This window comes from Strix uralensis, chromosome Z, assembly GCF_047716275.1.
Source record: "Strix uralensis isolate ZFMK-TIS-50842 chromosome Z, bStrUra1, whole genome shotgun sequence".
Classification (NCBI taxonomy): Eukaryota; Metazoa; Chordata; class Aves; order Strigiformes; family Strigidae; genus Strix; species Strix uralensis.
The window spans coordinates 52726909-52740450 of NC_134012.1; the positions used below are offsets into that span (position 1 = coordinate 52726909).

The 13542-nt window shown below is 36.7% G+C and overlaps 1 protein-coding gene across 1 annotated transcript in view; it reads left to right on the top strand.

The window, feature by feature from the left end:
• The window catches only part of PRDM6 (PR/SET domain 6), a 72985-nt gene that overhangs the window by 57098 nt on the left and 2345 nt on the right, over positions 1–13542 (top strand). The window contains exon 6 of the mRNA XM_074854946.1: positions 8539–8715. Within this exon, the coding sequence (XP_074711047.1) occupies positions 8539–8715 (177 nt within the window). The remainder of the gene's footprint in view (positions 1–8538; positions 8716–13542) is intronic.

The following is a 13542-nucleotide window of genomic DNA, read 5'->3' on the forward strand; positions in this document are numbered from 1 at the left end:
AATTTTGTCTTCTTCAGCTGTGAAGAAAGTTTGAGCAGAACAACTGAATCCCTGGAAAGATGTTCCAAAAAACAGCATTTAATTGTTAATTATATTTAACCAAAACACTACCGAAAAAGAGTCAACAGTGATTCTGTGCATGTGTTTGTATGCATGTCTATGTCTCTTTGTGTACATGGTTATCTATGTGTACACATCCGCTTGTGTGATTTTGTGGGTGTGAAGATACTGGAACATAAATCCAGTTTTTCAGGAAGAAATGTCAAGCATCCTAGGGGCAAACTAGATTCCATGCAAATCTTCATAGATTTTAAAGAGTTGATAATACCATGAATGCAAATAAGCCCTTTCAGCATTTTCTGAATTTTATGTTGGCCTTAACAGAAACAAACACCATGCTAAGGAAGCTGTATGACACAACTGCCAAGTTAAATGCCACAAAGTAGAATGTAGGTCCTGAAAGGTCCACTTTCCTAAGTTTCATGGAGTCTTATGTTTCCCTTATTAAAGAATCCTAAGCATACTGTAAAACATAAAATGCTGTGTCAGGGAGTCTAGAAGAGGTATGTTGTGAGGCTCCCCCACATACTTTTTTGAGTGATTCATCCAACAAGGTGTGACACCTACATTTCACCCTTTCCTTCACTTGAACCTGTGTCTTCCTTTATGAAGAACCAAGCTTCAGATAATAGCTAATGCAAGAAAAGTCTCCCCTAATGGGGCTGTTCTGCGCTCTAAGGTATAGTTAAAGATTCATTTTGCCAGAGAAATGAGGAAAAGACTATCCTACAATTAGGTCTGTCATCTTGGAGGTGAGAGATTTGGTTTTTTTTTAAATTTATTTTTATTTATTTTCTCCTAAGTATGTTGTGTCAGATATTGCCTGCAACACAAGCTGGATTTGAAGTCTTCCCCCTTAGAAGTGAACACCCTCATTAGCAGGTTACTGATGCATGATGTCTTACTGTTTTGTCTCTCTTGTGCCTACCTAATTTGTTCATGCAGAACAGCTTCAACAACAAGTGTAGAGTTTTCTTAGCATAGTTGGAAAATTATCTAGATCAGAAGACAAGTTGGCTCTCCCAGGAGCAAAGAAAGCAAAGGGTGATTAAAGAAAGGACTCAGCAGGGTGGAGAGGAGGTAAGTAAAGACTCTGAGTTGTAAGTGTTGAATCCCAGAAGCTTTTAGGAAGATTTAAAACATAATAGCTAATGCCTTTTTCTCAATATTGGTACTTGCTAATTTAGCTGATTTCCTCTTTGGCTTGTTGTGGATCCCGTTCTTAAGAAACTTTTTCTTAAATAGAGAGAATAGAACCTAAATGAGGTTGCAATATACACTTAGGATCAATCTGTTGCATAAATACTAGGTACTGAAGTGCTCTGTTCTGTGACACCTGTGTTCCCTCTGTACTGAAAAATGGCTTACATCTGTTTTCATAAAATAAATTGTGCAGACTCCTTGTGGAGGCCAGTTTTGTAAAGCCTTCTTTGTTCCTGTGAGGTGTGTCATCAACATAACTGCTGTAAAAGCATTTCCCAATAGGTTTTCTTTACAGCATTATGTGGGACGTCAGTCACATGAATCGGTTTAATCTCACTGTAATTCATTCACTGTTTGAAATTACCAAACCAGTAGTTACTGCAGGTCATAACTGCCCTAGGATCTGGGTTCTTATATCCCTGGTTAGAATCATTACAGGTTGAGCTTATATCACAGGCAGCTTTTTGTCTTTTAGCAGGTACCGGTATATCAGCTATTTAGAGATACAGTGACTAGAAAAGGGTTGTCTTTGGTTTCGTAAACATATTGGATTTCTCCAGATAAAATATTCCTAAAGTGTTGTACAAAATTTCCTGGAGAGAAGAAAATAGGGTATGACTTGTGAAAGAGTACCTGCTTGCCAGACTTAAGTACTGGGTGCAACTCTGGTTTGTATTTTCTCAATGATATCTGCAGCATTGCTCCAGCTGATAAACAGCTCCCCGTTTATTGTCAGCAATTTGTGAGCACACCAGCCACTGTATCTTTGATGTGACTGAAGCAGCAAGGCCTGTCTTCTCTAGGAAATGACTTAGACTATCTGTTCTGACTTGGTATTTGTTTTTCAACAATGCTGATTACCTACAGCATGAGGCAGAGAAAACATCTTTGAATCTCTACAGGAGTCCAATTCATGGACTGAATTTTGAGAAAAGTAGACTACTTGGGGCTTGAGAAATTAAAAAAATAAAATTACTTTAAAGCCACTTAGGCTCAGAAAATATCTGGATGACAGCAGACATAAAAAAAAGGCCAAAATACACTTAATTCCATCATGCAGTAGGAAAGAAATGGTCCTATTTAACAAGCAGATGATTTAATAATTAAAAATAATTTTTAAAAAGTGATAAATCCATAATAGGGAGAATTGTTAAAATAATCTGCTGTGGTTTTTATGTTAGATTAAGTTTATTATTTTAATTTAAATTAAAATGAAATTTAAATCTGGTTTACTTAGAGTTTACTTCTCCCTTTCCACCGAGCTTTTTTTACCTTGTTATATTTTGTAGGTCTCCTCTTTGAACTTAATTGTAATTAGAGCTGGATTTGGTATGGTAGGTGAAGATTTAAATCTATCAAGATTTGAATTCTGGGACTTTCTGAGCCTTTGGGACTTTTTTTAAGCCTTGCCCAGGCAGCAGCTCTTTGAGGAACTATTTATTTTGTCTTCCATTTTTTGTTTTTGGGATTTGTCTTGTTTTGTTTTTTTCTTCCCCCTGCTACAGAAGTTCCTAACAATCCTATTTGGGGGGGCTTCAAAAAGGGTTAAGCAAAAGCCTTTGATCACGGTGAAACATTTTTAGAGCAATATTTTAAAATTTTTTATTTTTTTAACAGCAACCATTTTTCTGATGATGATGCAGTTTCTTTTCAAGACAACTTTCGTCTTTCTCACTATGATCACTAGATTCAGGATGTATTCGTGTTGATGGCTGTAGTTCCTAAAACCTGTCTGTGGCACATTTTCATATATAATATGTATATCTCTGTGCTATATATATTCTCATTGATTGCCATGTATTTAAACTGATAATCTGAGGGAAAACCCACTCTGTAAGTGTGTCTGTGACTGATAGATTGTGGGTGTTATCTGGCCTCACAATTCTTGTTTACTCAAAAGATACTGTACTCATGTTTTGCTGTAGCATTTCAATATTAAATTGTGAGGTTTTTTTAAAAACAGGAGCTTGGAGTTTAAAGTTGCCAATTTAATAGATCCTTTTCTCTAAAATCGTGACTCAGCCCATTTTGAGTTTATCTTTATCAGTTCTGTGTCTTTGACCTTGATGTTCTCCCCAAGTCCATTAATTAATTTAAACATCTCCCAAACCAGACCTAAAAAAAGTAAATGTTGTAGGCAAGAGTTGTCTATTTCTGTTTATAGAGTGGCTATGCAATATTGTTCAATTAAAATAAATATCATGCTGAATTTAATGCTTGTTCCTGCATAATCTTTTCACAAAAATTTACAAACTTTCAGTACTCACTTGATACTAAATAAGGGTGTACAGAGCAGCACCTCTCCCCGACAGCTTCAGAAGTTTGAAAATGTTTCAAGTGCTCTAACTTTCTGCTTTGGCTAGTTTCTCCACAAATATTTGTAAGATACAATCCCAGAACTCCCAGTGGGTCCAGCTCTGTCATCCCTGCTGCTGCATGGTGCCTGAAGTGCTTGGGGCAGTAGCTGTGTTGCAGAAGGGGAACACTAAGACTGTAGGGGATGATGAGTCCAGAGGTAGTGAATGCTTCTCTGTACAAGTCACCAGTATCCTTAGGTGTCACTTTGTTCTCCAGCCTCTTAGTTCAACTTGTTAGAAGGTGCCATCCCTCCAAAATACCTTTACTTAAGGACAGCTCTGACCTAACTCCTCTGACTGCAGCTGCACTCTTAATGCTGTGTGTTGTATGAAGGCCTCACCCTGAAAGCTGATTCTGGCCCCATTTCAACGTGCCCTGATTTCATTTTTTTTCAGAGGCTGTGGTATGACAGCTTTCCCCCTGTCACACCGTGAAACCCACATTTTGAGATCCTGACATCAATCAAGTTGTTTTTTCCCTTCTTAGTCCTCAACAAGGAGAAATGCACTTTCAACCGCATGCCAGTCTCTCTTCTTTCAGCTTTTCCAGGTTTTTCTAAGGGGAAAAAATTACAGCAATGTGCTATTTTGTCTATCTGATCTGACAGTATTTAAATGATAGGGGTACAGGTATTCAGGAGCAGACAATTACAAGCAATTCCTCTTCTAAGGATTGCTCTGGGATTCCACATGACCCTTGAAAACAGCAAGTTCACTTCTGAAGAGGCCTCACTAAGAAACCTGTCCATCATAAAGGAAAGAATTTGAAAATTCAGTGCAAAATAATTGTAAGATTTTTCAGGATTCTAATAATTCTGACCACGAATTATTTAGGATGTAGAAAATAAGTTTGTATTGTCTGGATGAACTTAGGATTCAGGAGTTGGAACATATATTGTTCTAGCAAAGGAACAGTACAAGATAAATAATGAAAGGCTATGTCACTTTTGCTAAATTAAAATCTAAAACCAATCAATCTAAACGTACAGTTGTCTGTCAGCAGCTATTCCAGGTGCAAAGATACGGATTTTTCTATTGTTATCCCTTAATATGCTTTGTGCATGTTTAAGGGTTCCCCTTCCCCTGCACAAAGCATGAGCTTTGGTGAGGTTCAGTAAGCCTCACAGAGGACACTGGTTTTGTACTGGTCCTATATGTGATGTAGTTTCACACAGAAAAAGTCAGCTACAAAAGTGAGAAAACTGTAACATGAAAAAACATCACCAAACAGCAAAATCATTCATGAGGTTGTCTAAATTAGGAATAAAGTATTCTTGGCTGGTTTTTTTTTGAAAATTAATTTAAAAACTTGGAAAAGCTCAAAATCTAAATAACTACAAAACCTGCAGCTATTACATTACAGTCACTCCTCTTTGAATTTCACTTTAAATGGCCTGTATTCCTATAATGGGACATGATATAGTCAGGGACTGTAAAATTAGAGTCTCTAGAAAAAGCTGGTAGACTCTACAAGTTAGTAAACCTATATAGCTGATTGATGATGCATGGGGTTAATGACAACAACATAATTTTTCTAATAGAAGAGTTTGCCTCTAGATAAGTAAACTTCCTTTCTTTAAGCTCAGACAGGAAGACAGACAACTAAAAATATGTAGCTAGGTGTTTAATGGAGAGCATTAGAACTGCTTTTGATGGCTGTCAGTACATCATTCTCATCTGCACATTGCTATACATCAGTTTAGCTGTTATTAAATGTAACCTAAAAATACTATATGAGAATATTTTGATCAGGCTTGATTTACATCTAGAAGGGTCTACAAGATCCTTTGTAGAAAATGCAATGATGAAGACATTCAAAACTATGTTGTTTCTGTTACATGAGAGCTGGAGAACAAATTTTTATAGAAAAAAGTATTTCTTCAGATAGTCAGCATGTACTTTGAGGCCCCTGTTTCTTCAAACTGATTATTTTTGTGCTTGCAAATCTGCCTGTACATCTGCAAAGGAATAGTTTAGTTATGTAGGCCTTTTATGAAGTGACTGACATCCATTTTTTTTGAACATTAATTTTCTGGAGCATCAGTACACATCTGGGCAGTGACACAGCTATGCTTATATTCACATAGATACCTTGGAGCTCAAGGAGGTACAATATGTCCTCAGTTATTCCAGGGGAAATGAGTTTTTCTGGGCCGGGACTACATTCAGTCTAGTAGCACATCTTTGAAAACACAGCCTATGAAGACCACTGTTTTTGTCACTACGTACCTGTTCCTTCTGTCTACAAACCTCTGCTATAAAGAGGTCACCATCTTAATTCATTATCCCAGTGCAGACCAAAGTGACGGCAGAAGACATAATGGCTACATCAAAGACAAGGCTGCTCTGCCTGTGTTAATTTACTCACTGAACCGAGTACTGCTTGTGTTCAGTCCTTCTGCACCACTTTCATTTTTTTTCAAAATAACATATTGATTTTATTTTCTGCCAAGAAAAATTTCTGAGCACAGTAAAATGGATACCAGAGAACAAAATGATAACTTTAATACTTATTGAATGACTTTTTTTGCTCTTGGAAAAAATAGTAGTATCCAAAAGTTGTCAAAATTTAGCATATTTGAATCTGCAGTTATACAAACTAGATACAGCATTTTAAAATTGTTATAGTATTTCAATGCATTTATAGGCTCTTTTTAAAATGAGCTAGCTTTGTTTAATGTGTACCATGTATCTAGAAAAAATTACTTGTTCTGCCCATTTTAGTATTAGTCGGAATCACCTGTATATAAGCTGGAGAAATGCATCCCCTGCAAAGAGGAAGGTAACTTCTTTAATAGTTCTCCCAAGATATAGATGAATGGAAAAAATACAGTCAAAGTGATCTAACAGTAGGTGATTTTTTACAGGGCTCTTTTTGTTGAGCATCAGCCAGTGAAATATATTCTGAATATATATATTTATATCCTTTGTAAACAAGAAATTTGTTTTGAGCCAGTGTAGGGGGTAAAAATATTTTGCTTGGCATCACAATGTTCAGTTATAACTGGTTTGAAATTTTGACTATTTACAGACAAGTTACAGTGTGATTTTTCACTATATGAAATTAATCACATTGACTGTTAAAAAAATAAAAGATTAATTGGTTTTATGTAGTGTTGTATCATTTATTGTGGTAGCTGTTAAAAATAGATAACCAGAGGCTAACAGATGTTAATGGTCCCTTTCACTATTAAAAAAAATCAATGTTTCTGGGATCCAGAATATCTTAATATGTTCTTTTCACTTAAAAGTGTTTGATTTGAAAATACCCAAATAAATAAGTCTGCATTCACAAATCATCTTTGTTTTACCAGCACTTGAATTTTCATGGTGAGTTTGATAAATATTTTCTGTGCAAATTAATTATGCACTTCAAGGGAGAAGACTGGGCACACTATAACTTGTCTTTCAATAAGAGAAACAGATATTCAGTAATTATTTTTTTTATTAAAATATTATTTTACATGTATTCATGTATTTTTTTAAGGGCCACATCATCTAGGTTAAGTAACCTTCCCACAGCTTTTATATATTTCTTTCAAACTTGTTGGAAAGCAGTTAGATTTTCATATGTAAATAATTAAAATTGTAAGGTATTGAGTTATTGACCAATACCGAGCTATTAATCAAGCTAAAAAATTCTACAATCAGAGTTCAGTGCTCTGAAGCACTATAAAATAATAGTATTTGTGTTCATTGATGCAAGTAGCCACAATTAAGCAGTTCACTTGACAAATGAGATAGTTCACTTTATTTTGCACTTAATTGAATTATACATGCTTGGTCACCATTGTCTCTTTCCCTTTAGTTTTGGTTTCCAGCCATTTGAACATACACATTTATTAAAGAGAGAGCAATTAAGTTGGTGTTGGCCATTGGCTCTAGAAATGCAAACATCAAGAGCTGTGCCTTAAAATGTAAAATCATTAATATCCCTCTAGAAAAATTCTTAATTTTCTTTAAAAAAATTCTGTTGAACAGGTAGGACTCTGTCACTAACTTAAATCAAATGTGAAAAGGAAAAAACCCTGTAGGATGTTGATATTAAATCACTTTTACCAAACAGAAAGATATAGACATTGTTTCTTCACATTTTATTTTAGTTAGCAATGGTATTTGCATTTCAGCAGTCCTTCCTTACCTTGCTGTCTTGTATCCTTTTCTTTCTGTGTTTGCAGTCTGTTTGTTATGATTCTGGATTTGTAACATATCAGTCAGTTTTGTTTGTTCTGTTTGTTTTTAACAAACTGTGGTGTTCAAAACCTAAGTTCTGGGTTTAATTTCAAGATCACAAAAAAGATATTTTCAGTCTGGATGAGAAAAATGTGTTCATGAAATGGAAATATTTTCAATAGCAGTAAGAAAACAGGTAATTGTAACATGGTGGTTATTTTTATCAATGTGTCTCATTGAAAACGGTGATCTCAAAAAATCTAGATTCCTCCAAAGCAATATGAAGAATTTAATTTCTAACAGTCACAGAATCCAGCTAGGATATAGATATAACTATCAGACATGCATTTGTAGTTAAGACTGTAGCTGGCACCAAGAGACAGAGGATTTCATGAGTGTCTTAGCTCTGATGTATGAGGATTTTTTTGTGATTAAGGAGTACCACGTTGAGTTTGGGAGAAATAAGGCAGGTATATGATGTGTAGTGAAGGCTCACTAGCTTGCTGAATGATGTTTTGTGGGCAATGATGCCCATAGTCTCTCAGTCAATTCCTGAACAAGCATTTCACATTTGCTAAAGAGGTCATGAAGTTTCGGGTATGTGTCACCTAAGAAAGCCCCACAGAAGTGCACTCGCAGTTCTGTTTGGAAATTACTGGGAAGACCAAATGTTCCTCTCCTTATGGTTTCCTGCTCACATCAGTAGAAAGCACTGACAGCACGGTGTTTCTTTTTCCCATTGCAGGCCCTACCAGTGTGGTCACTGCTCCCAGTCTTTCTCCCAACCTTCAGAGCTGAGGAACCACGTAGTTACACACTCCAGCGACAGGCCTTTCAAGTGTGGCTACTGTGGTCGTGCCTTTGCTGGTGCCACAACACTCAACAATCACATCCGGACACACACTGGGGAAAAGCCCTTCAAGTAAGTACTTGAAGCCAGCAGCCTTTGCCAGCTGAGATTAGAGAGGGAAATGCATTGCTGCTGTTCACTAGCATCACTGCTCCATGCCAGAACATGGCAGAGGTTCCCTTGAAAGCCAAGGTCAGACCACCAGATAAAACTGCTAGTGGAGTGTCTAAAATCAGAATTAAACCAGGCTTAGTTCTGGGTGCCTTGCAAGCCCTGAGTAATTTTCTGTCCTCTGATGAGAACTTGATTGTTTTAATTAATAACACACTGCTGCCAGAGAACCATAGCTGAAAATGCATTCAAAACTGGAGCAGACTATGCTGTAAGAAAATTAATATGATTCTTTGATGTCTATATGCTGAGGTAGGTGGAGCTTCACATAAAAGCTAATTTGGATGTGGTTAAATACAGGGGAGAAATATGCACCTTTTTTTAGTCTGCATAGAAAATGCAACTGTGGATTGTGGCATAAGTTTGGTAAGATCACAATAATAAATTGATAGTGTTCAGCTGTCCCAGATACAAGATAAAGAAAGAAGTCACCTGGTCAAGATGGTGGTTATTAATTAAACAGACTCTGCTTATTTCTTCAGTTTCTGTTTACTGAAATTAAAGCCAAGCACATACCTGAGTCTCAGAAATTTTCCCTCTATGCTCACCTCCAGCCATACACAGCTGATCCAGTTGGATTTTGCCTTCTGTTGTGCAAGATTCTGCCTACCTAACAGGAGGTGTTCTCCAAGACAGAATACAAATTTTCCATATTTTTGTCTGTGTCTTTGCTGAACTGACAGGCACAAATGTTGTGGATATTTTACCTGGAACAATCCTATTTTGGAAGAAAAATAATGTATTGATATCGATGTATAATGTATTGATATCACTTCTTTTGGAAGCTACCTGATGTTCCTAGGAGGAATGGGAATACATGTAGGAGAAGGTGTGTGTCTCTCCCAGTTTTCCAAGGACTGTCTGTCATCCATCTACTTTTCTCAGTTTGTCCTTCTTTTCTACTACTGTTGTACTGTGCTCCGGGTCTGGTTAATGTAAGAGATCTCAGCCATGGGGCCTGTCAGAACCCCTCATAACAAACGCAGTAGAGATACCAGTAAAGATGCTTTGCCTCCATATATGGTTGAAAGGAAGCATGGCCTCCATATGTGTGTCTGTTGGGGACAAGGGGACAGAGCCAGGAACCAAATACTGCATATCCAGTGCAGAAGAGCTTGCATACCAGAAATCATGGCTAGGATAGTGTAGGTGGCAAAACATGGAAACTCAGACCATCTAAACATAGACTCCACTAGAGCCAGTCTGTTGAATGCTCAGAGACCATAGAAAGTCAGCCAAAAATAGTGTGAACAATCAGATTGATTTTATCTAGTTGCTGTGTAAATAGATTTTAGTAATTAATGGAAGAGGTTTCTGGGTCAAAATGGAAAATAGATTTCTTTTAATGTTAAGGTGTTACTTATGTGTAACCTTGTTGACTTCACTTAATTTTTTTCATTAACATCCTGTTTTTGTCATGTTTCCAATAGATCTGCTATTTTGCCCTATTTAGAGTCATTATTTTTCCCCTTGGTTTAGTAATTTTTTTCCTTTTTTCCAAAATAGTCTTGATTACAGCACAATTTCATTTGTGAAAGGTTTAATGTATGTACTACAATTAACCGATGATCTGGGACTTGTTAGTTTCTTTTGCCCTGCTTATGCTGAAGTATTTATGTATTCTGAGATGTACCTGCCCCTTCTCAAAGCTTCAGGGCAGAGCAACAAAAAATGTAGATACTTTGTACTGCTTTTTTATCATATATGGCATAATTTCATCCTTGTAAGATTTTTATTTTTCTTCTTCCTTAAACTCAAGAAGCAGCAGTACCAATTTCTCTCTGGAAGACTTGTTGAAGTATTTGCAATAAGCTGATTAGTAATTTCACAGGAAGCTAAAACTGGAGCTGCAGATCCTCCCATCCCTGCTAGTCAGATAAGGGGACACATACACCCTGATCCTGCAAGCTGTTCAAAAGGACAGATTCACCTCCCATGCAGGATTGCTGGCATTTGAGAGAGAAGAGGAAGAAAACTTATCCAGAAATTGATCCACACTCTCTGCCAGGGAAAAAGAGATAGATGCAGCTCATCTTGATGTCTCATCACCATTTAGATCCTCCTTTGAAAAGGAGGGGTCCAAGACCTGGTATTAAGTAAGCTTAGGAAAAAAACCCTCAACAAATTCTAGTAAACAACCATAAATGGGACAAACAAGATTTCTGTCTCTTGATCATGCAGTTTAGGTTTTAAAAGTTTACAAAGGGATTTTGAAAGTATGCTTACCAAAAAAGTGTAAAATGGAAAACTCCACTGAGGTAGGGTTTTTGTACCTCAAAAAAGTCTATATTTGTGATAATGTACATACTTCTGTTGAATAATATTTTTACTATTATCAAGAACAACCATGCATGGATAGTGCTAAATTACTTAAATTCTAGCTAAGTTATTTTTAAAATAACAGATATAATTTTAAAGGTATTACTAAGTTCAATTTCATAGGTGAAAATGGGCAGTCAGCTGGACAGTTAAGCTGCATCTACTGTGAATACCATCTCACTATTTCTAATGCAGTAAGGCAGTTGTGTTTGTAAGTGGTACTTGGACAAATTACAGTGTGCATGGATTAAACAGACAATGTCAAACACTAAGTGTATGTCTGTATGCATATTATTTTCAGAAGGTGGTTTTAAAAATGGTGAACATACATTGACAGTATTCTAAAATGTCTCAAATTAATTGTTATGTAAGAGGAAATCTGTGATTGGTTATAAAGCTTTTTCTGTGAGGACACTTTCTGTGTAGGTCCTAGGTAACTTTGGATGTATGGTGGAAGACTTTTCTATTTGCTTTTCATTACAGATAGCAATGCTAAGTGAGGTTATCTGTAGCCAAAGCTTTAGCTACATTGCTTGGACTGCAGGTCCAGTTAGAAGGGATTTCTTTTCATGTCATCACAAGTTATCAAGTCAGCCTCACCACTGTAAAGTTTTTGTGTATTCTTATCTTACTGAAGTCTCCACTATGGCTGCTAGTCTGGGAACAGCTCTTAAGTGACTTAAAAGGTAGGAGAAAAAGGAGAATTATTGGCCATCTCCTTTTTCTTAAATCCTTCCCCCTCTAGTCTCTTCCATTTCAGCAAAATTAAAGAATAGTTAAAGGACTTGCCTGCAGAATCAGCGTTACACAAACATCTAATATTCAGGAGTCAACCAAAAAGAATTAGAGGAAAGATTTTTTCAGATTGGGATAACCCAGGTGTTTTTCATTGTTTCTTATTGAAATGCAAAACTGTGGATCATTCATTTCAGGTTGAATATAGATGCACTTGCAGTGATATACCAGCTTTGTCCTCTTTTTGTTTTTTGTGTTGTTGTTTGTTTAGTTATTTTTTTAACTCAAATGTGTTTAAAAATTAGTGTTAAATGTAGAAATCTTAAAATGTTTCTTTTGAAAATATCACATGAAGATATTTATGAACATATTTTTTCCTAAAACAGACCCTCAGCATTTTCTTCACCCAAAGCCTTTCACAGAGGTTGACATAAACTTGGGAATTAAACCAACCCTGTCTATAATGCTCAATGTCAATGTTTTGAAAGCACTGTGAAGCAAACAAGAAGATCAAGTGACAATGAAGGCTATCTAACCAAACTCAGAAAACCTAGTAACTTAGAAATATCCAAAACCCATTGAAGTTCATGTTATTTGTGAATTTAAGAACTGTTTTGTTTACCACCCCCACCCAAGTAAATCACATAGGGAAACCTCGTTGTAGAATGAAGTCTTGTGTTTGATGAGGTGGAAAGTTGGAGTAGAAGATGGCTCCTTACAATTAAAATGAAGGCATACACACACTGTAAAAAAAGATAATATGGACTTAGTTTTCACTGACGGCATCTAATTGTGTGAGGATTTTTAAACTGCTTCTTTGGATCTACATTGTAGCAGGGGTGGCTTAAATTACTCTTAAATGCCATCAGATGGTTTAAATGGAAGTTAAATGGCCTCTCAGTTAATAGGTATCATTACTGCCAATACTTACATATACACTTGAGCCTTAACCAAAAATTTGGAGTATGTCTAATAGCCGGACTTGGGCTCAGCCCCATGGCTACTTTGTGAGTGGTCGCATGAGAGGTGGACTCTTTCTTTTCTGAGTGTTTTGGCTACTATTCAGCCTTCCAACACAACATTAAGCATGTGTGACTTGTAGTATAGAAACATGCACACAAAAGCATGCACACGCATGCTCACCAGTCTCATAGACAAAGGTCATTGCAGTGGTTATTCTCCTACAACAGGCTGGGAAAGGATGGTTGATAGAGGAAAAGAGAACATCATAATTCAAAAGAAAAAAGTATTCCTGCTTTTCCTCCCATTCCTACCTAGCATGAGATAGTTATGCTGACTGCTGTGACACTATATCTTCACTTTCCTACCAGTTTGTACCTGGCAACAACTTCTCCAGACCAGATTGAAAAAAGGAGTCAGGGACCTCATACATCTTCATGTTTGTAAGCCAGGTACTTATACATCCAAAACTGTAGTCCTGAAGACACCATCCACACCCTTTGCAAGTGTCTAGAAAATACTAGGCACCTTGGGTACTATCTGAAAGTTACCTGGACACATGAGAAAGCCAGGTTAATTAGGTGCCTTGCTTTATTCTGACTTTTGCCCAAGGGCTGTGTAGTGCAGACAGCACAGCCCAACCAGCAGCAACATTTGGCACCTACATTCCTCCTGTCCAAAGGGTAGATGAAAGGGTAGATTCTTGTAGCAAGA